Below are 24623 nucleotides of genomic sequence, written 5' to 3' on the forward strand. Positions count from 1 at the left end.
ACTGCCTTATCACGTCTGCAGTTTCCGGGGATCCTGGGTCATGAGCACCCATCTGGGCACTCAGGCTGAGCAGCCTGGACTGGACGGCCACACTTCCCTTTTCTAACACTAACATGCCAGGCCCTTGAGACTCGCAGGATCCTCGACATCTGCTCTTGTGGAAAAAGAAACATGTCAAGAGAAATGAAAGGCAGGCTACATCCCCACTCCTTGAGTCTCTCTGTCCCTAGGGACAGGAATGAATACCCATAATTTCTCAACAAAAACAAATAAGCCTTTCTTTCCTACTCCTCTCTCAGGGGAGGGAGTACTATTTTTGCTTATAGCCTTACTTAATATTTGGCTTATCACTCTTTGTGGTCTATGTCCTAGTAATATGATTTCAGGGAAAGCATATGAAAGCTGGATTGGGGGACTGGAAAAAATATAAGGGAGAAAAAAGAAAAGCACAGAAACAGTCTTGGGGGCATCGCTAGGTATGTGTACTGTGTGTATCTGGGGTGGCGTCTCATGATGGCAGACCAAACAGGCAGAGAGGTTAAATGTCTTGGCTACAGTCACATGGCCTTCAGGATGGACTATGCCTCCAACCAGTATTAGTTAAACCTAATCAAAAGTCCTATGGACTGAACTGCGTCACCCCAATTTCATGTCCTGAAGCTATATAAACCCCAGTGTGACTGTATCTGGAGATGAGGTGTAGGCAGTACTTGAGGTTAAATAAGGTCGCAAAGATGGGGCTCACCTGATGGGACTGCTGGGCTTATAACAAGAGAAGGCACCTGCTACTTCCCACCACACGAGGACACAGGGCTCCCGAGACAGAAACAGAACCTTGCTGACTCCTGACATTAGACTTTCCAGATTCCAGAAATGTGGGAAATTACATTTCTATTCTTTAAGCCACCCAGCCTGCGGTATTTTGTTGGGGTTGCCCTAGCAGAGCTACACAGGTTCACAAACAAGAACAGCCACTGGAAGTTTATGTGCTGTGCTTTGGGTATGGGGTGATGAGCAAGAGTGTACCTTTCTAGCCCCCTGGAGTGCTTACAGTCCAATGGCATCCAGTTCACAGTCATGGAGGATGGGAGCAGAGGCTGACAGTGCGGGAAGGAGGGTGGCATAGAGGAAAGGGCTCCCAAAAGAGTGGCACTGATGCAGGAGTCATGTATGCTCCTGGAGAGCTGGGAGGCAGGGCAGGTTCAACAGGAAGAGAGCAAGCCCCCACGTGGGGAAGAATCTGATTTGCTGGGGTGACTGCAATTTGGCCAACCATGTGGTAGCTGGCGAGTGAAGCTCTTGAGGCTCAAGAGGTAGGCAGAAGCTAGAACACAGGAGTCTCTGCAGGTGCTGCTCAGGATTGCAGGTTGTATCACAGGCAGTGTCAGGTCATGGAAGTAAATTAACTCAAGTGACAAATTCAAGGTCTGAAAATATCACTGGCACTTTAGTGCAGAGTGAAAAGCTGAGGTGCAAGGAGAACGTTTCTATTTTCTCAGTGGTTCTTAAAGAGGTTGGTATTGTCACTCGGTGTGTTTCAGAAATCTTGAGGACACTTGGATGGACAAAGTAATTGATAATGGTCTCTGCTGGCATTCAGTGGGTGTCCTGAGAATGTCCTGCAAGACCTGGCCAGGAGGAAGTGCTCTACATCCCACCTAACTTTTGAATATTCCCACTGTTATTAGTAGAGGTAAAAAAAGCTTATTTACAATGAATGCAGTCTGGATCCTAACTCTGACATATCAAAGTACTTTGTCACATTTCGTGGGAAATCAAAGAAATTTTACCAGAGTTGCCTATCACTTCAGTAAGTCAGTTTATGAGTACTCTGATTAGGGAGCCTTCAACACAGCGCCCTCCACAGTGGATGCTGTAATTGTCACTTTCGAAATGACTCACGTGGGGGCAGGTAGAGCACTGCTTCTTGAGATCTTTGATATTTATGTTCTGAAGGTTTTTACTACGAATTTTTGCTTCTTTCGTTTCTTTTTTGCTTCTTTTTTTTATTCTGTTGTATTGACTTTTTATGTGGGTAGGTAGTCAAATTACTTAAGAATTTCACCTCAAGATAGTCAAGGCCATTACAGAGCTTTGCTATAAAGGGTGTTTGTGTTGGACAGTGTTGAGAATCTGTGCTCTATTTTCTTTAGTGCATGTGCTTGTTAGTTCAAGTTGATAGAAAAGAACTTGAGGCTGGGAGAGGTTGAGGGATTTTCCAAGGTCACACAGCTAATGGAGAGAGAAGTCCCAGATTTAAACTCAAAGGTGAGCCTCTTAGCACCTGGTGATGTGCCTTGCGGTGACCTGTGTGCTGGATGCACACCTGGGAGATGCTCCTGAGCTTTTTTGGATAACTCTTGCAGTGGGGAGCACTTACCCTCCCAAGCTCCTTGTCCTCCAAGGCCAGGACACCTGTGCTTTCTGTGAACAGCTTCACCTTCACAGCAGGCAGTGCGTGGGTTGTGGAGAAGTCACCCTGGGTGCCCCATCTGTGAACAGAGTCAGAGAGGTTAGTGTGAACATGTCCTCCTCCATTACAAACTGTCCCTTCTTCCCCAGCTTGAGTGAATGCAGGTTGAATCCAAGCATCAAGAGCTGTCACATCCTCCTCCCAGCTCTCCAAAGTTGCCAAAGTGACAGAAAGTGTGACCTAACTTGTTAGATAAATGCAAGGCAGATGCTTGGAAAGTTGTCAGGTCTTCACAGAGCACTAGAAGGAATTGCTTGGAAGCAGTATGAAGTCAAGTTAGTGAGTTTTCCTACTTATAAACTATCTCAGAGCAACAACTACTGTTTTATTTCATCCTTTGAATTGCTAGTTCCTAAAAACCGCAGTTCTGGATTTTGAGACAAGGCTTCATTTGATTTGAGCCAACGCTTGACTTTAAAATGAGATTTTAGCAGTAGGGGTGGGGAGGTGGGGGCCCTATTTCCACAGCACTCAAAGATGAGCTGGAAAGAGGAATGTGTGGAGCTCCACCCTGCCAAAGTCAGAGCAGGACTGAAAGGTGGAAGAACGAGAATGTGCCATTCCCTGCTCTTGGTTTGTGGATGTCTGAGTCTTAGACCTTCGCAGAAGGAGTCTAATTTACCTAGTGTCCGGGTAGCATGCAGGGCTTGGCTCCCATGAGCCCCCGGTGTGTCCCTCGGATGTGGCCTGTTATTTACCCATCACCATTCCTACAGAGAATTCAGGTCACCATTCCTGAATTCAGAGAGAATTTCTGGAAGTGGTAACGGGGTGTAATGGGCTCCTCCCCTCCATGGCACCTGTGCATGGCGCTCAGGGCACGGTCCAGCCTTTTGTGACGGCACCCCTCACCTGCTTCTGTTTCACAGGTCTCTTGATTCTGTCACTCAAGCCTGTGGCAAGCACAGTTCCCTGAGTTGGCAGTGTCTCTTCCTACCTGACCCTTCACTAGGTCACCTCTTTAAGGCTCAGCCTAAATACCACCTTTTCAGAGAACATGGCCCTTGATCTCCCAATCTAAACTGGGTTCCAGTATTAAACTCTCTTTATCATACTGTCAGTTTTATATCCTAGCAATCACTGGATCTGTAATAATTAATTTAGTAGTCTGACTTTAATAGTGGAATTCCTTAATATTCTGTAAGCTCTGAGTTAAGGACTGTGTGTTCTGTTTACATCGTATATTCAGAACTTAGCACACAGCTTTGAAACATGGAAGACACAGAATAAATATTTGCTGAATAAACAAATGATGCTGAATATATGCTCTTCTACACACCCAGAATACAGCATAGATACAGTTGTACCTACAGATTTTTTCCATTTTGCCTTATATGATCAATTTTCATAGTGCAAAATATTTGTTAAAATCAGATTTTAATGTTTGTACCATTACATCGTATGGATTCATTATCATTTAGTTAACCATTGGTGTATTACTGAAATTGCTTTGGACATTAACTTTTTAAATTTCACCTCCCTCCAACATTTCCTTGGGCTAGAGCCTTAGATGGAAGAATCTTCATTCATCAGCAAACATTTAGATCTTACGAAGTTGTGGGAACTGTGCTCATCAATGAACACTTACCAGGCTTAAGATACCTGTTCCCCAAACACTCATCTCAAAGGGAGTGACTATTCTCCTACCACTTGAGATTGAGAGTACAAATCAAAAGTTTCCTTCCTTGCCCACACTAGATATCACTATTCACCTATTCTTCTGGTCTGTTTTGTCACTGCTGCTTTTGTGAGTACTTCCCTGATTATCAGAAGGCTTGACATTTTTACCCAGTGCTTGTTGGCTGTTTTCTTTTATAAATTACAGAAATCTGACTTCTAGTCTCACTGGTGCACTCCATCAAGTGAATTCCATGAACTAAACTAAGAGACACAGGGAATCCAGGGAATGTTGGCAAGAGAGCTCCAGAACAGCAAGATGAGGGGCGCAGACTTTTGGGAATCTAAGTGCCTAGAAACCGAGAAACCCCAGCAGTCAGAATAGCTTCAGGGAGTGGACATAGAACAGAGAGGCTTCAAACACAGCAGCACAACATGAGCTGTATGGGCAGAAACTCCTGTCTGGCAGGAAGTACCTACAGCACGGCCCTAAGATAAGGGACTCTTAGTTCTAGCAAGGGTGACATGACAGGTTTTGGACCAGAAATCCATGGCTGGGATCCAGGCTTAGTCACATACAAACTGTGGGTTTGGGGGCAGGTTGATAAATATCGCTGTACGTCAATGCAGTTATAAAATAAATTCACGTCCCAGAGTAGCTGTAGAGTAAATAGCTGCAGGGTTGGAATATGAAAAGAACCCAGCATACCTTGGCTCCCTTCCCTTCCCACACTAGGGACATGTATTCTAGTAATGGTACTAATCACTTAGATTTGTGTCATCTACCCCTCCACTCCCAGTTTCTGGTCCTGAGGATGGAACTCAGGCCTTCACACTGAGCTACATCCCCAGTCTTTTTTTATTTTTAATACAGGGCCTTGCTAATTTGCTAAGTTACCCTGGCCTGGGCTTGAATTTTCAGTCTGACTCCCTCAGACTCCCAGAGCCAACACATATTTACCAAGCCCCTCCTCAGTGTGTAACTGTATACAAGGGACACATAGTGGGCATTGGCAACCCCATAGCGAATAATAAAAGGTATTGTTCCCATCACTTCCCAGTTGAGAAAACTGAGGAGAAACTCAAGATCTTCTCCATTTTATTCTAGGGAATTGTGACTAAATTGGACAAGAACTCAAATCTTGTAATTCTCACTTTTTAGTTCTTGGTGCTGCTACTGTTATAATTATCATTAATAGCATTATTAGTTACCAGCAACCCAGGCAAAAAAGTGAGCATTAGTGTATTTATGATTAATTGTGCTATTAATCTCTTTGAGTATTCATCATGCTTGGTCATGAGGACGAGGAAAATTTCTTCTGGAAACCAAGAATTCCTGAACTAGAAGCTCAAACACAATGCTACAAAGAGGACGTGACTCGAGTCCAGTGATACTGACCTGGGGGCCTGGTTTGCAGGGATTTTCTGGCCTGCCTGTCAGGCACTAACTTAGTTTGCCCGAACCCTTGCTGTCCTAAGGATGTTCTGCTAATAATGTGTGTGACAGGAGGTGCTTGAGACACTGGCAGCTGGATGGGATTCAAACTGGAGGTTGCCCTGACAACCAAGGCCCTGCAATTGGATATAGTGTTGCTTTTTCTACCAGGTCTACATACAGCTGTGCTTCTGGCTTCCCACCATGAACCTTGGCTCACCCCAACTTGTTAGGTCATGGGCCAGAGATTTAGCTCAGTGGTGCCACTGCCTGCCTTGCAAGTGCAAGGTCCCGAGTTTGATTCCCAGTACCAAAAAAAAAAAAAATTATTAGGTCACTAATGAATCCCGGCTCATCTGTCAAACTTCAAAACAGTAACCAGACCCCAGTGGAGCAGACAAGCTTAACCTGGACTTCAGGGCCCAGTGCAAAGTAAAAGTGCAAAACTCCTTGCTCAAAATCAAGAGAAAATATGCCACTGAAAGTCCTAAAATAGAAAGTGTTGTTCTCCTTTTCCTATTTCCTCTGTTCAAATGCATGCTCTGTTGTTCCACTGGATTTCATTTACAAATACACCTTCAAAGATAAAATTATTAAGAATTGCAAGATGGCAATAGCTGAGAATTAAACTAAAATGGGTTCCTGGTGAGCATGAAGGTGGTGCAGATGATGATTACAGGTCTGTAAAGCCAGCTCTGGGGCAAATGCCATCCTAGGAGTTAGCCTGGCCTTAGGACAGCCATGTAGCAGGTGTTGGTGGCCACAAGCTGTGGACTGAAACTTCTGCCCCTCACTAGTCCTGGGTTCTGAGAAAGCTGCCATTGGCTTTTTGTCAGCTCCAATTCTTATACGAATCAAGAAGGTTTAATGCTCAGCACCTTTCCCTGCTTTCCCCTCCAGAGAAGGAAAATCATGAAAATGTCTACTCTTTGTCTCTTCCCAGTCACAGAGACAGTAGGCTTTCTTTACAATAAGAACAGCCAGTATTTATTCAGATTCCTCTGTGCCAGGCCCAGATAGCTATCTCAAAAGTGTTTTGGAGTCATGCAGGCATTTTATCTTTCCAACCCTCTTAGCCATTCTATGAAACACCTACACGTTATCACCCTCATAGTTACAGACAAGGAAACAGGTTTAGAGAATGAGGTAACATCTCCCAAACCACAAACAGGAAGTAAATGGCAGTCTGACCCCATAATCTGAACTCTTAACCATACCACTACACTGGCTCTCTTTTTCATTTCATCAAATCAACTTCTCTGTGTCTTGATCCAGGGAATTAAATTATCTCTGCAACTCAAAGGGAAAGTTCTGTTTCAAGACCACTCAGACTTTGGGCCACTCTGACTTCTAACTTCAGATTTATTTCCATGTTCAGTACCTCACAGAGTGTGCACTGAATAGACAAATTAGTCACTGGAGGAAGCACGGTCTTTTGTGGGGCCATGTATCAATAAAACACTCTACTTCTCATTGCTATACTATTCTCTGACGGGTTCTTTTCCCTTGTTGTGCAACTGACTGTGGGTATTAAGATGAAGACCTCTTCCTAAAAGTTTCCCCAAACTGAAATACAACTGCACTTTGATTTGAAGGAACCAGAGGCTGATGACATTTACTGCATGCCAAGGTTGGAAAGGCTAACTTCTCTTTGAACAAAATATAGTTAAGTAAGAGTAAAATGGGGTGGGTGCCTTCTTCTGTGATCCCTTCATGTCTGCCTCTGTACTCGCACTGTGTGAGTCACTTAGAAAAGTGTTAAAAGTAGCTACCAATTATTGAGTACTTATGGTTTGTCAGGCCCTGGGTTAGTGCTTTTCATGGATTATGTCATTTAGTCCTCTAAAAGCTGTATGAAGCACATCCTGTTTTATCCTCACTTTATAAATGGAGAAACTTGGGGTTTTGGAAGATCAAGTAACCTGAGCCACGACCTCAGGATATCAAAGAGCTGGCCTTCAAACCCAGCCTGACCTTAGCCTATAAAGCACAGGCCCTTACAGCCCCTCGGTCACTCTTAGTACGCATTATGAACACTTTGACAATTATCTGTGTGTATACCTATCCTTCCTCTCCAGAAAGTGAACACCTTGGGGCAGGGAATGTTTTTTTCTTTTTTCTTTTTTGTAGGAGGGATCAAACTCAGGACCTTGCACTTGCCAGGTAGGCACAGTACTACTGATCTACATTCCTGGCCCCAGGGCATATTTTTTTAGAAACCTACCTCCTGCACACATCCCAGAGCCTGGCAGACAATATATTTTTTTACTAACTAGGGAGGAATCACAAATCCAGAATAATCATGTCATTGAATTCAGAGGACTGTGGAGATGAGACATAAGAAGTAACCAGGCATGTGACCAGCTCCTCCAGCAGAGGACTTTATCTCTTTAAGAACTGATAGCGAGCCGGGGATTTAGCTCAGTGGTTTTGCTGCCTGCTGCGCAAGTGCAAGGACCCGAATTCAATCCCTGGTACAAAAAAAAAAAAAAAAAGAATTGATAACAGCTACCAGTATGCAGAAGACACTGACATATGACATATGACAGCATTCTAGGAAGCAAGAAATAAATCCTTGAAGGTCAAATAATGGTTGGTTCATTGTAGCTGGGAATGACTACAATGATGGAAAGTGCCACCAAACTCTTAAAATATGCTATTACTTTGCCTTTTGGTCTTTTCAGGCAGGAGCACATAAGCAAAGACTATAGGAATCTCAGCATTCACAGTGGCTCTTCCAAATGGGAAGCCATGTACACTGGGATATATGTCTGCTCCAAATAAATGAGTTCTATAGAATGGTGGAGACAAAATAGCACAGGTGAAAGAGCTGCAAGCACTATGTGATGCTGGATGAGGTTTCAAGTTCCAGGGCTTAGGGAATCAGCACTTCCTGGAGGAAATACTTCCGGAGTGACTACCATGAGCAAACCACTATATCAGGTTTTCTTGTGGATCCAAAAGCCAATGAGATCTAAGCTTTGCCCTCATGTATATTACATTCTGCTATGGGAGATGTCATATGCAGGAGTGATACCATTTAAAAGAGGGTAAGCCTTAGTTTTCACATCTATAAATAAAGGATAAGAATAGTAGTGACAGGAGAATGTGTGGGCGATGAGCTATTGTATGAACAGCATTTAATAAAATACCTGGCAAACAGAATACAGTAAGAAATGTAAGTCTTCACTTTAGAATATGGACCAGGGGTTGGTAAACTGATCTATGGGCCAGGTCAGGCTGACTGTCTGCTTGGGTATGGCTCATAAGCCAAGAATGATTTTTACATTTTTAAATGATTAAAAATAATCAAATAAGAATAATGTTCTGGGACACATGAAGATTATCTGAAATTAAAAATCCGATGCCCATAAATAAAGTTTTATTAGCACACAACTATCCCCATTCATCATGTGTTGTCTGTGACTGATTTTTGCTCTACAGAAGAGCTGAGTAGCTGTGACACAGATCATATGGCCAACAGCCCTGAACTATGCACTCTCTGATCCTTTATAGAAAAGTTTACAGGGGCCGGGGATTTACCTCAGTGGTTTTGCCGCCTGCTGCGCAAGCGCAAGAACCCAAGTTCGATCCCTGGTACCAAAAAAGGAAAGAAAAGTTTACGGAACCCTGTTTTATAAACAGTTAAACTGCCTGCTCAAGCCAATGGAACAACTTTGATCTTCATTAGTGGATGTGAAGTATGCTCACCTGAGCACATTCACAAAAAGCAACTGTAAACACGCCCTTACAAAGACAGCTCACCTCTTGGTGATCCAATTTGCTGCTCTAAATTCTACATGGAGCTCTTTCCAGCACTCTAGGAATATTAGAAAATTTGGGTTTGGGTATTAAGAGCCTTTCAGACACGTGGTGCCCAAATGCTGCTCTGAGATCTATGTGAACCGGCTGAGTCATTTAGTCACACTACATCATTATTAACATCAAATAATAAATGTGAGTAGCAGATAATTCATATTCTAGGGGCTAGAGACGACTTATAAAGTCACAGCACATTATTTCTTCAAACCTATTGCTCAGTGTCACTGCTTTGAAAACCAAAACTTTGATCTAGGGAGAAAATGAGGCAAGGGTGGAGAGAAATCCATGGTAAAGCAACCTCGTACTGTGTATCTGCAGAGAGCATCTGCTAGATTGCAACCACATCTCTGTTTACTATTTAAAGCCTCTTATTTGCTGAAGCCTCCTTAGACCATATGTTATCAACAAATGTTGCTAATCAAATGCACACAGTAATTTTCATTAGAATTTCCCCCCCATGAACAAAAGAACAACATTTGTCACAAAGGGAATATACCTCCTAAAATGACAGTAAACAGCCACAGCAAACCTTTGACAACAGAGTAGCATTTATGAATGTGTATGTGACTAAGCCAAGAACTCATCCACACTGGGCACATAGGGACCTTGGAGAACTGGACTTTGTGCATGTTGGTGCTAGGAGTTGCGGGGGGTGATGATATCATTAGTTGCTATGGTGCTGGTGAGCATAAGGCCATAATTCATGCCACAGAGGCCAGATTTACATTTATTTAAAGTATATGGTTCATGTGAGCTGAGTGTTAAATTGGTGCAGTTCATAAAATCAATGGGCTTTAGTAGGAAAGAATTGTCATTCTGGGGAATGAAAAGCACTGTGGTCCTGTTGCTAAGAGGGAAAGTCAATAATTGCCTGGAGGCAACCACATTAAACTCTTTGGTCTCCCTTTCAGCCAGACAGCAGGATATCCTACTCCAAGCTAATCAATCATGCCATCGCACTGTGTATCATGGTGAACGAATTGACAGGTTGTGATCCTGGGCCTTTACTGTACTAGACACATGAAGGCATCTCTTACTACATAAATGAGGCATTTGCTGTGAAGAAACTGGGTTGTCTGGGAGGAAGAAAGATGAAGGCTTTGGTTTTGGCTCCTTAACATTTCCACTGGAATGTTTCATCTCGAGGAATCTGAAATTGGATGTGTCTAAACCTCAGCTTGAACTTTCCTCACTGTTCTCGGTTCCTCCAAGGCTCTGCCCACTTAGTCAAAGGAGCTGCCAGTATGTAGGTACCATTCTTGTTTTCTTTTCCTGGCTCCATGTTCACCCATCCCCAGATCCTTCAGACCTCCTACATATATTGCAAATCTGATCATTGCTGTGGAGGAAAATAAAGCAGAGAGGAGGCTGAGAGTACCAGAAAGCGATGTCAGGGAGTTTAAACAGGGTGGCAGGTGAAACTTCCCCCAGATGCAATAGTCTTCTATAGGATCTATGTCCTATTTGTTTTATGGTTGGTTGGTTGTCTCCTTTGGCTAGAATGGACACTCACAAGAGCAGGGATCTATGTCAGTTTCCTTCATGGCTAGGCATATCCTCAGGCACTGCTAAAAGAGTGAAGGCATTGAATTGTGAATTCCTCCACATATATAAATGTGGGGACAGGAAATTCGAATTGAAAGTGAAATTTAGCAATGTTTGGCTATCCATGGACATACTTTTCCATAGAGTTTCTGTCTTTCTGCTTGTATTTACCATCCCCTTTTGCATGTTGACCACTTTTTCCCAACACATTATTAACGGAAACCAACCAAAGCTGAAGATGCATGTAGTACACCTGATCCATGGACCCCCAGCTCAGCGTCTCAGTGTACTGGGCAGTAGTGGTTGTTTCCCTTCTTGAGCGAGTGACCACCTGTGCTGCAGATGGCTGCTGCCACCCAGCATTGCAAGAGAGGGTCCCACCCTATATCACCAGTCTGGAAAAGGACAAAAATTCCACATTCAAAGCATTATTCCCACACAATGTGCATCATTTTCACACTACTGTAAAGTTGAAAATCTGTACACAAACAGTCTTAGTTCAGGACTGTCAATAGAGTTCTTAGTGTATGAGTCACAGTTGTTCTAAATTCCTGGTCTGGTCATTCTAACCTTCCTGCCCCATATGAACTTGACTGTGACACCTGCTCTGTTTCTTTAGACTGCGTTCTTGTTTTATTTATTTTTTTTGTACCGGGGATTGAACTCCGGACCTTGCACTTGAGAGGCAGGTGCCAGAACCACTGAGCTAAATCCCCAGGTTAGACTGTGTTCTTTCACCTCTGAGCATGCTTTCTTTCTGCTGACAGCACATTTGTGTTACTGTGCTCAGTGAGCCAGTCTGGCCTGAGCTCCAGCAGCAACTTCCACTCCAGGTCTCTGTACTGGTTAACTCTGATTCTCCATTCGCCTGTCTCCAAATTAGGAGCAATCGCCTGTCAGGTGACCTCAATTCTCTGATGGATCTAAGGAAAGAGGCTGATTTTCAGTTTGCACAGCTTTTCTCTTGTGAGGATGGAAATGACAACCTCCAAGCTCTACATGTGCTGGCTTGGAAACCGGAAATCCAAAAGAGGATAGATATTTTGAGAGTTTTTCCAGCTTGGGGAGCTCAGATTGCATTATCCATTGAAGGTTGAGTCACAAGAAAAAAATACAGGCAGTCAACAGGAAAATCAAAATTTTCCAAGGCTGGAGCTAAGTAACAGGATATTGTAGGGAGGAAATGCCACAGGCGAAATCACAGAACCAACAGGTCATCATATAGTTTAAATGTTTGCCGTCTGGGAAGCACAGCTTCCAGTGTGGCCCAAACATACCCTGTTGTTATGAGAGGAGGTGAAGTTTTATCACTGGAAATGACTGCTCAGTCTTCCCACTCGAGGGTACGTTTACATCCTGCACCCTTCACTGGCTTCCTTTAATCATCTGTTTACAGTGGTACCTCGGTTCACAAATGCTTTTGTTTGTGAACAATTTGGTTTGCAAAAAGTGTTTGGCAAAATTTTGTTTTTGTTTTCAAACTCACTGGGTGATGCATACAACTGTGGCCATCTTTCCCACATGAAAACAAATGTGGCCATCTTTTCCAGAATCATGGAATGAATTAAGTTCATAACTGAGGCATCACTGTGTTCCAGTTCCTGAGGATCTTTAGAGAAGCCAAACCACTCATTGGGTAGCAGACACAAAAAAGGGAAAGTATTCACTCACTGTCTCCTCCCAGAGACTCAGCCAAGTAACTCCTATTTCATTTCCAACACTGCCTGTTTTCCTATAATTGTTTTTGTGACCTGAGCTGGTTATTATGGTTGGAACCAATAATTCCCATAAATAACTGGAAGATGCTGCCATTAACTGTGTCTTTAGAACTTGAATCTGCCGTAGGACACCTTGTAGCCTCCAGAAGACTCAGGGTGTACAAATCCCCTACAGTCAGCTAGGCCTAAGTGGCCAGGAGGTGGGCCAGGGGAATTACAAATGCACTGTAAACCCCTTGGCATTCCAACCAGGTCCACTGAAAGCATGAGCCAAGGAGGAAAGACAAACAGGAGAGACAGAGACTCTAAGCTGAAGGAAGTTCTGCAGATCACTTCAGCCACACCCCTCATTTACAAAGAAAGAGGCTGGTACCATGGCAATGTAGTATGCAGTTAGACTGCTCTATTGCTATCATCTAACATTATGATTTCAGAGAAATTTACTAAGTTCTCAGGTCCCAGTTTTCATGTCTGTAAAATGGGCACATTAATAGCATGTACTATGGTTTTCTATCTTTTCATCCCTCAATGAAATGAATGAAGCACTTAGTATAATGTGAAGTCATGATAAAAGGCAATCAGTATTATCTGGGGAGCACAGGAATAAGATGCAGGCGTCAGAGTCTGGCAGTCTGGGTCTGTAAAAGAAATGTTTGTAGAACTTCCTTTTTAGTTTTCTGGTGCTGGAATTAGGTGAGAAAATGCTTCCCAGCCTGGTTCTCAATAAGGCTTCTAAAAACATTGTTGACAAAGAGTATGTTATCATTACTTAGAGGCTCACAGAGACAGACAAGGGTCAGTGCTAGAATCAAAGGCCTAGGCTCAAGCTGACCTTACAAATGCTTCCAAACCCTCTGGGCTCTTGTCTTTTCTCAGAGTGGGCAAAATCCAATTGGAGTTTGAATTTGCATTTGATCTTTTGGCAGCTATGGCAAACAGGCAGGTGCTAAGGACTCATTCTTACTTTCTCCGACTTCCCTCTCTGCTTGCCTAGGCCACTTCCTCTCACCCTAATCCTCTTATCTTCCTTCACTGGACTTTCCTAACATTGGGATATACCAGATTACTGTTCAGTGAGATTCATTCTCTTCTTCCTTCTCCAAAGGGACACATCTTCTTCCTGCCCCACTGCAGTTGCATTTGCTCACACAGCTGCTTGCTTTGGCCTCCTGGGTAGTATTTAACTTTGCAGCTGGACTTGGAAATGATCTATGTTGGTTTCTTTGGCCAATTGGCATGGGCAGATCTGATGCAAGCACAAGCTCAAGACGAGTGAGTGGTTAGGTTTTTCTCCCTGTGTCTGTCACCACCATGAGTAAAGCTTGCTCTAGGCAGCTACTGTCCCTTCAGCTTCAGCCCAAAGTGAACCATATGGAGCAGACCAAGGCCCAAGCCACAGTGAGGTGCCAAGGCCAGCCAGGCCAAACACTCAAAACACAGTCAGCTAGCCAAACCCGGCATGGGTCACCAACCTCAATCAATTTGCACATAAGGGAGTGAGAATAAATAACTGTAGCTTTCAATCATTGAGTTTTGGGGTGCTTTGTCACATAGAAACCGTTACTTGATGCAACCCCATTATCTGGAACCAAGTAACATCATCCCATTTTCACTGCATCCTGTAGATTGCTCTGGCATCACCATGAGATCATCACATCCCACAGAGCCCAAACTCATTTTATAACCTTTACATACCACATAAAGTCTATGGCAGCCACCCAAGAAATACCTGCCCAGTGAATCTGCTGGCTCAGAAGTGGCTTCGCTGCTTCTTCAGTGTTACCTGGGGCTGAGTCCACCACAGTGTGAGAACCAATGCAGGCCTGTCTGTGCTGGGTGAAACTCCCGTGGGCCCAGTCTAGGTTCCCCAAGAGCAAGTGTGTCAACACCTCCCAGGGAAGAGGCAAGCAGCCAGGGTCTCTACAACCCCTAGAGGTCCCGAGTTCCTGGGGAAGCCTAACCACATCTGAGGGCTCTAGACCAAGCCCCCGGCACAAAGCTGATTTCAGCAGCAAGTCGGGGGACCCACATCTATGGCCCTGACAACTGGGGAGCCCAGCTGTGCTGGGCACACAGCAGCAGCCCTGGGGAAGGTGAAGGATGGTCATTCAGGGCTTGGGCTGTCCTCCAAGCACCTGGCCCCATCCCCAGACCTCCAAGGGGCTTTGACGGGATTATGGGAGCTGTTGTTGGTGTGCCTTGGGGAGGGGTTGACGCTTTCATGGGCTGGGTTCCCATCTTGCTACAGAGAGGGCCCCAGGAGCATAGTGCTGTGAGGCAGGCTCATCCCTTCCCCCAGGGACTGGCTTGTGGATTTGCTCTTTATTTTCTCAGCTCGACATTTATAAGAAATCACCAGAAGTGGCCATGAATGCTCCAAGTCTCACAGGGAAAGGATGAATGGGTCCAGCTGGCCAAATGCCCTTTAGTGAGGATGGAGGTGCTGTCAGCACATTGGGGAAGGTGCAGTGGAGCCCATGTGCACAGAAGGCACAATCTGGAAAGGGATGGATCTTGGTTACAGAGAGATATTAGCACCACTCAACCAGGCCTGAGTATACTGACACATCTCTGCAGGGTGAAAATGCTACTGTCTGTTCTCAGTCAGGTCTGGATCCCTTGCTCTGACCGACAGGGCCATGTTAAATTCTTCCCAGGACTGGGCTACTGTTACTTTTGGACCCTCATCTTAAAATATTAAACATACTAACAAGTACCTCAGACCACCTGTGCAGAAAATTTACGACCCACAACATGAAAGGTGACTTTAATTGCAGCTGATTGATTGACATAGATTAAACTAAAACAGTTAATGAATATAATGTTTGATAAAACACCTGGGTGCTGCTGGCCATATCAGCCTGGGCCCAGACATAACTAAAACTCTGTGACTGGTGCTTCGTTATCACTCTGAAATAACAAATTTGAAAGTTTATGACAAGAGCCAGAATTAACTTTAATTTCCTTTCATGCCAACTACATATCTCCTCCCAACAAAAGTCATTTTCATGCCCTCTGCCCAGGTAAAGCAAATGAGCAGTTACTTCTGCCTCTTGGCAGGTATTAGAACCCTGTTTTGTCTCAGCTCCTGGGGAGAGCAGACTGGAGGGAGGAAGGCTTGACTAAGCATACCCAGCCCAAGGGCCAATCATCTCTGGGTATTTTCCCATTTGCTCTGGATTTGGCAATAACAAAACTTGCTTTCTTTAACCTCCTGGGTAGATTATGGCTGTAAAAACCTTTTAATGCTTTTAAAGCCCTTTCAAATGTTAATTTTTCTCTTTAAGGTGGATCCTTTTATTGATATACCCTCCTCTCTTCCTTCTGGCATCCTCCTCTTCTTTGTCTAGAGATGGATACAGATACACAATTAAATCCATTTGGTGCCTCTCTGCTTGTGGGTACCTCTGCATTTCCAACTTTCTGTTTGTAAGATGTCTCCCGTCATTTTACTTTTGAAAGTTTCTACCACATTGAAGCCCAATGTGTTGGAAAACTGAGTGGCAGAAAGCCAAGCCAGGTGCAGCCTACAGGGAAAGCTTAACATGCTGCAGTTAGAAATATGGGCTCCACAGTTAAATAGCCTGATTTGCTCAGGTCAAGTTTAGAGCCATCTGTGACCCCTCTTGTTGCTTACACCCTGCATGCAATACTTAAGTAAATATGTTGGCTACATCTTTAAAATGCAGGTGGAAACTGATTACACTGCACTTCCACTGATGCTAGCCTGGTCCAAGCCACCATCATCTCTTTCCTGAAATATTTCAAAGGCCTTCTAACTTGTTTCTCTACATCTTCCCTGACTTCCCCAGAAGCCAGAGTGGTCCTTTAAAACGGAAGTGAGCTCTCATCACTCCTCTATTCCACACCCGACTCACTCAGAATAAATGACAAAGGTGTCACTGTGGCTTATACGTGAGCTGGACCTTCACTGCCTCTATTCTTGCCTCCTAACACCTCTTCATTCTCTCAGTTCCAGCTATACAGTCTCTGCTGCCCCTCAAAAATGCTAAGCATGCTTGATTCAAGCCTCACCCCTTACTCTCTCTCTCGGTCTTTGGTGGTGCAGGGGATTGAACACAGAGCCACACACGTTAGGCAAGCTCTCCACTGCTGAGCTACATCTCAAGCCCTTTTTCATTTGTGAACTTGTGATCGATCCTTCTGCCTTAGTTCCCAAATAGATGTGTGACAGGCCTGCATCTCTGTGCCTGACAATTCAGGGTCTTTGTACTGCTGACCCTTATGCCTGAAATGTCCTTTTTCTTAGCTCTCCCCATGAATCACCCCCAACCCTTTATGAAGGCTGGTCAGGGAGGCTAAGACCTCCTAGCCCTCCTGATTCTCTTTCTTCACTACATTTTCTTCCCTAAGCATCTGTCCACTCTTGTTTTTGTTTGTATATTGTACGTTTCCTCCCACCAGGACTTAAACTCTGTGGAGGGCAAGGGTTCTTCTCTGCTTTATTCTCTGTCATATCTCTAGATCAATGCCTGACACATTTTAGACAAATATTTGTTAACTGAATTTAAATCAATTTAAAAATAGTGCTGTGGAAGTGTTTTTACATCAGGATGATCTTCATTCATTATAAATACACTCCAGGACAGCAGGGAACCTCTTCATCATTTAAATGTTTTATAACCGTGAGCAATTTCTTAACTTCTCTGGGCTTCAGTTTTTTCACTGTCATCTGAAAACTCATCAGGGTTTTTTTTTTTCAGTACTGGGGATTGAATTTAGGGTCTTCATACTGAGCTACAACCCCAACCCTTTTCAATTTTATTTGTTAAATTGCTAAAATGCCCATGTGGGGCTTGAACTTGCAACTCTCCTTCCTCAATCTCCCAGAGTACTGGGATTACAGGTGTGTGTCACCACACCCAGCTCATCATCCAGTCCTTATGCAGTTAAGGGAAGGATTTCTCACAGTGCCTATAATGTACAAGGCATTGAACAAGCAATAACTGACACAGCGATGGCCACGGCACTGTGCACAAGGATTTGCCCCACTGCGTGCAGGAACTCCTTCCAAGAACATCCTCTTTAGCCGGCCAACTTCTAAAGACTACCAGAGGGTTCTTGCCTGCCTTTTCCTGTTCCTCTCTTGCTGGGATTCCTAGAATAGTTTTAGAGGCCCCAGGCTTCTGAGCCCTCTGATTCCACTAATTTTAGTCCAAATAAATTTCTTCAATAAGAGACTCCTTGCTGAACAGAGCTGCTGTGTCTGTAATGAAGATGGGTCAGTAGGTGCCAGGAACATGGCCTCTTGCCTGGGCTTGTGAGGAGTGCAGGTGGGAGGCTGGAGCAGTAATAAAAAAGGGCAGACCACAGGGGACAGACAGGGCAGCTGCCCGTGCTGCTTACCTCCCCCCTGGCTGGGGAGGGAGGGTACATTACTGATTTAGTTCAGTAGTCCTTGTTGTTTTTTTGTTGCTGTTCATCTATCTATAAATCTACCCATCTCTCCAGTCTGTATACCATCCTGGGCTTGAAGTGAGAGTCCGTGAATCAGCCAGAGAAAACTTTTATGCTTGGGAAGAAATTCATCTTGCTTGGGCTAGACAGACCACAGCCAAACAAGCAAACAAGATGACTTCTGTGAACAGCTGGAGCTACAAAGATAGTCGGATAGTGTCATGACTGAGGCAGTGGCCAGGCAGGGCCACATGAGGGAGGGTGGTCAGCGGACACCCTGTCTGAGTTGAGCCACATAGAGGAAAGGTCTCCAATTGGCTGTTCAGTGCTCTCTCTGCCTCATCTGGTTATGAAAGAAGAGAGAATGGGTGGGAAACATGGCTCCTAACCCCCAGAAGGGAGGAACCTGAGTCCCTGGTCTCTACTTTGTCTCTAGTGCCTCCCACCTGGCAAATATTTAAGTGAATGACTAAACTCTAAGTCACTGCCAATCTGCAAGATTGAGAGATGCCCCAGCCTCACTCCACCTCCCTGCCTGCTACAGGGGTCTGTGAAACCCCACCCTGTCATCCCTAGGCTGACAAATGTAATCATTTTCATTACAACAACCACCACAGCCATCAATTCAGGCTACCTGCTATAGTCTATTGAGAATCTGCTATGAGCCAGTCATGGTTTTAAGTGCATCCCTTGCATTATGTCACTCAATCCTCACAGTGATGCTAGGAAGTGGTAAGGATTGTTAGTTCCATTTTACAGATGAGGAAACTGAAATCTATAAATATTAAGAAATATGGAAAAAAGCCATATGTTTACTAAGTGGGAGATGTGAATCCTTCCTGATGTTTGAGTCCTATTCTTAAGTAACTTCTTTTTTTTTTTTTTTTTGTGGTACCAGGGATCTAACTCAGGACCTTGCACTTGCGAGGCAGGTGGCAGCACCACTGAGCTAAATCCCTGGCCCAAGTAACTTCTTTTTGATGAACTGACTGCAGGTGCTTAGAGTGGGGTCAGCACAATCAAGAGCTCTGCTAGCCCAGGGGTGCATGTGTGGTGATCAGAAGGACAGCCCTTAGCAAAGGTGGTTTCTGTGAGTCCTGGCACCTTTCAACAGCCTGTTATCCAAAAAGGACACTTTGACTCCTGATCACCACCAAGTCAGGGCCTAACTAAGGCATGAGATTAGGGTGTGGCCAACTGGCTGGGCAAGTAGATGTGACCTGTCCAACACAGAAATCCAGGACACTTGTGCAGAGAACAGTTCCCAAGCCCTGAACCTGGGACCAATCGGAATGTGCTACCTTCAATTCTTCTGGTATGAAATCAAGCAGATTTTTTTTTATAGGATGTCCTAGATCTGGTGTCAGCCTGAAGAATGCAGGATACAAAAGATGTTGGCCATTAACTGTGTGGCCACCGTGAGCTTTCTCAATGGCCTTCTCTCACTCTGCAGAGGGTACTTCTCTTTCTGTCTTTAATAAATGTAAAGCCTTGCTGTCTTTTTCATGTTTTTGTTTAATTTTTGTTCTAGGAACCTGGAAAGAATCCCCTGAAAAGAGTGGAGTCATACAGCTTTACCTGCCTTTTCATGATGAAGATGAGCAGAATCAATTCTGCACCACTTTCCAGCTAGGCTCCAGCCTTCATTTTCCTAAAAAAGTCTTTTTTTCTTTGCCTATAGATGCCCTCCCTCTCTTCAACCTGAATATCAACAGCTCAGTTTAGGCTCTGGCAGTTTACGAGGAGTACAATAAAACTGACTTTATTCTTTCTATCCATCACCCAAGAAAATTCATAGAATTGTGGTCATTAATTTCATCATTTTAAGCAGGGAATAATAATTTCATTATCCATTATGACTGCTGGTACATTTTATGAATTATTTGCATTATTAAAAATTCAACATGTGCCTAACATAAAAACTCAGGGCTCCAGGATCAGACAGACTTCCTTTCTTCCTCCTATTTTGTGTCAGGCACAGATACTGGTGATGCTCAGGGTGTTGATGTATTCTCCTCCTTCATAGACAGTAACAAGAAACAAAACTATATCCTGTGGGGAAGTGGTGAGGGAGGTGAGAGAAAAATGCCAAAAAATCAGATGAATGACACAAATGCACGAATGATATACACTGTAGCCCTCCTACAGCTGTGGAGTTGAAGGACAGTTTGCAGGTTTGACTTATATCCATTCCTCACCATAAAGAGTTAGGTTGCTATTGATGGTCATGCCCAAGGACTCTGACTTAGTCAATGTTTTATTTGTAACAATGGATCAAGTTATAGCATGCCTAGTGTGTAATTACACATTTTTGTATATTGTTAACACAGCATTATTTATTAAATCACCCTGTGTCCTAAACACAGTGCCCAGTACCACATGTATATTATCTGTTTGGACTCAGACAACACTCGTATGATGTAGGTCTGACCACAACTTTTTTAAAGGGGAATATCAGAGAGACTCACCAATGTTGAGGGACACTCCTGAGTGTCTAATACCACAGATATTTACCATAAGTCATAAATTATTATCAATAAACTTTCACACCCAAATTTTACAAAAACTGAGGAAATGTTCAGACACACTGTTACGTGGGATAATTTGTTTCACTCAAATGTCCCTTTAACCCTGTAAGAAACTTTTCTGAACAAAACAGACATCTCAGCTTTTATGATTTTATGATACGCCGGCATCCTAGGAAAATATGTACAATTAATCTCTCAATAAATATTAGTTGATAATCTGTTCTTTGTATACCACAATGTTAGGTATTGGGGGTGCTATAAAAATGTCTAGTTCTCAGGTTCTCTCCTAGGTTGTTTGAAAAGCCAAGTAATTACTTGAACAAATAACTACACAGAGGATCTAACAGTGTAATATGGTTCCAAAAATGTCCCAAGTCCACAATGAGCTACTAAATGAGGACAGAGACAGCACGGTGGCTCCAAGGAGAATGACATGGATGTGGTGACAGTGACTTGGGAATCCACTGTGGGGTGGGACAGCACTGAGAACAGGTCCTGAGAATGGATAAAATTTGGGTGGGCAAAGAAAGTAAACCAGTGAGGGAAAGATGAGGTCAATAGTTTCTGAACATCCTTCCACACTGTCATTTATTCTTAGGATAAATTTTATGTTTGGATTCATTTCTTCAATAAGTGCATCTTTATCAAACACCCAAGCTTGGAGTCACTGCAGACCTCACCCCTGCTTTCATGGAGCTCACAGGCTGGTGGAGAAGCCCCAGAGAGAATGAGGCAAGTGTGATGAGATTTATGAAGGAGAGAAAGAGGGGCCAAAGGTTTATGTAATGTGAGAGCTTATGCAATGGGGACAGAGGCGAAGGCTGTGACATCTCTGTGATGACATCTGATACAGCAGGTGTCTATTCTTCACAGAAAAGTCTTAGTGGTTGTGGAACATGACAGGCTCTGACTGCTGGGTTAAGGGCAGGAATGGTAGGATGAATGTGCAGTCAAGGGCAGGCAGAGTTGGCTCAGAGTGAATTAGTGAAGCAGGTGAAGTGCATGGACATTTGTTGTTTTTTCTTGCTCCACATGCTTGCCCCTGCTTTTGGTTAGAACATTTCAGTCCTTGGCCCTGACCTTGGCTCATGTGATTTCAGTGAGGCTGATCCCTCTCCCAGACTGAGAGGTGGCCATTCTTCACACTGCATTCCCTAGGCAGGGTGACTGGTTCAGAGGTGAATTCAATAAGAACCAATCACAAGACTGAAGTTGAAACCATGGAAAAGGAGACCCTCTTTCTGTTGGGGTTACTACATCATGGGATATAACCCATAAGCTGGGGCAGTGATCAGCTTGTCTCCACAAGGACAGAGAATGCCTGAGAATGAAGAGAACACCTGAGGAGAAAGAAACCTCTGGTGACATATCTCATCATCTCTGTCAGCCATGCATGAAACCCTAGACCCTCAGTAACAAGAAATGATGAAATCCTCATTCTCTGTCCAAGCAAGACAACTACAAGAGGAGAGGGCTATAGCAAAACACACTTCTACCTCTCTGTATCTCTTCACCTGTCCCCTACTTTTGCATTTACTTCTCATCTTTCATGCAGTCCTTCCTTTCAGATGCCCACTTCACAGGCCCAGGGTTAACATTTTGCTCTTCTAACTGGGTGGGCACTACTCCATTATTTGGACATTTCTTGAGAACTCCTAATCAAACCTTACCTGTCTTGATTTCTATTCCTCCAGGCTCTTAATAGAACATAGATTAGTTTGAGAATCCACAATTTCCCTTATATATTTATTCAACTGATTTATTGGTACCTGGTGGGCCAAACACTGAACAAGATACTTCAAGTAATTAGAAAGGAAAGATCTCATCTGCCATTGACCCAACACTCCACATTGCTGTGAAATAATCTAGTCTAACTTAGGTATTAGGGATTATCTAACCCAGGGATTCGCAAAAGTAGGGCCTGTGGGTTGAATGTGGACTACTGCCAGGTTTCCTAAGTGCCATTTCATCAGAACACACCCATGATTGTTCATTTACACACTTCTGGTGGCCACTTTCACACTACACTGGTGTGAGCTGAGTAGTTAGTTGCAAGCAAGGCTGTATGGCTTGTGTTATGATTTGTGTCTCGATGTCCCCCCAAAGCCTTGTGCGGTTATAGGCTTTTGCAGAGGTGGTTTGATCTAGAGTGTGATGCAAGAATTGATTCATGATGCAATGCTAGGCTCAAGGGATTAAGGGTGTGAGTCTACCTGTGCTAAGTAGGCTGAGTAAGATAAAAGCACTGCTAAGCTCCCTTGTTGTTTTTGCTGTCTTCTACTGCCATGAACAGTTGCCCCCTGCCACGTGCCACTCTGCCTGGGAGCCAGGTGAGTATGGACTGAAACCTCTATGAATTGTGAGCTAAATAAACCCTTTCCCCTTTAACTTTGCATGTCAGGCATTTTGTTTCAGCAACCAGAGAAAACTAAGTAACACAGTTTACAAAGTTGAAGTGTTAGCTATCTTGTCTTTGCTGACCCCTGGTTTTATATATATATATTTATAACATATTTTTATATATAAATAAAATAAAATAAATATTTATATATTTTAAAATTTATATATATTATATATTATATAAATATTTATTTATACATATTTTATTTTTTTGCAAAATCATCTTCAGCATAAATGGAATCCAGGGTTTTACTTCAGTTCTGAACGATATAGGTGATTAAAGGGTAAACCTGAAATCTTTGGAGCCTGGTGGCACCACCTGAAATCCCACCTGCAAGCACATTAAAAGTATTCTGACTAAGGGCCAGGGATTTAGCTCAGTGGTTCTGCTGCCTGCCTCTCAAGCGCAAGGACCCAAATTCGATCCCCAGTACCAAAAAAAAAAGTATTCTGATTAAAGAAAATCTTTCACGTTTTATATTCCACCCCATGACATGGCTACTTGTTTCAATATAAAAGCAATGTTTAACTGAGCATGGTGGCTCATGCCTGTAGCCCCAGCACTCTGGGAGGATCTCAAATTGGAGCCCAGCCTGGGCAACTTAGTAAGACTGTGTCTCAAGACAGAAAAATTAAAAAAAAGGGCTGAGGATATAGCTCAATGAGAAGGCCATGGATTCAATCACCTGCACCATAAAATAATAATAATAATAATAATAATAATAATAATAATAAGTTTCAGGCTAGGCACAGTGACACATGCCTGTAATTCCAGCTACTCTGGAGGCTGAGGCAGAACGATCACAAGCTCAAGTCTAGCCTGGGTCTCTTAGCAAGACTGTGTCTTAAAATAAAATATTAAGGGCTGAGAATATAGCTCAGTGGTAGAGCATTTGCTTAGCATGCACAGGGCCCTGGGTTCAATTCTCAGCCCTGAAAGAAACAGCTTCCGATTTGACCATGACATTGACATAACAGGAGGATGTCCTCTGTGGCCTGTTTATCTCTGTGACTTTGGATTCCATGAACATTCCAGCTTGAAAAGCATGGCCTGCATTAGATACAGTGTATGAGTCGTGTGGGACTTTTCAAGCTGTGGCAACCCCCCGCCTCCCAGAAGAGACACAGTTACGATGGCTTGAATGTGTCCTTGAAAGTTATGTCTTAAAAATTCAACCCCCTACTGCATATTCACAGTACTCCAAGGTGGGGCCCATGGGAGACAGTTAGGTTAGGTGAAGGCAGCCCCAAGCTGGCATGAGTGGCTTTACGAGCGGAGGAAGAGACCCAAGCTAGCGTGCTTGCCCTGTCTCATGCGCGATGCCCTCTGCCAGGCCATGGTGCAGCACGAAGGCCTCGCCACATGCAGGCCCTGCACTCGGACTGCCAGCCCCCAGAACTTTAAACCACGTAAACTTACACTTTTTAACACTTTATCTGATCTCAGATATTCTCTGAAGTAACAGAATACAAGTCACAACAGCAATTGGAAAGACTACTGATTCTCGGTAGTTTTTGACCCCAGCATTTTCCTCTTTTGACTCATGCAATACTTAAATTTATAAGGCTCCGAAGAACACTGTAGTATTTTTTAGGTGTTTCTGAAGTGTTAGTTTTCCTGAACGGAAGAGATCTTTTCCTGTTATTCAGTGTACTGTTTTATTTTC

General features: G+C 43.7%; 1 protein-coding gene across 29 annotated transcripts in view; it reads right to left on the reverse strand.

The window, feature by feature from the left end:
- The window catches only part of Cadps (calcium dependent secretion activator), a 457138-nt gene that overhangs the window by 176464 nt on the left and 256051 nt on the right, over window positions 1-24623 (reverse strand). For all 29 annotated transcript variants that reach the window (XM_087182504.1, XM_087182502.1, XM_087182498.1 and 26 more), the window contains exon 7: window positions 2381-2492. In XM_087182504.1, coding sequence (XP_087038630.1) covers window positions 2381-2492 — 112 coding nt within the window. The remainder of the gene's footprint in view (window positions 1-2380; window positions 2493-24623) is intronic.

The sequence above is a fragment of the Heterocephalus glaber genome, unplaced genomic scaffold, assembly GCF_053883595.1.
Source record: "Heterocephalus glaber isolate CG9 unplaced genomic scaffold, H.glaber_assembly_v1.0 deba00001472, whole genome shotgun sequence".
In the NCBI taxonomy this organism is placed as follows: domain Eukaryota; kingdom Metazoa; phylum Chordata; class Mammalia; order Rodentia; family Bathyergidae; genus Heterocephalus; species Heterocephalus glaber.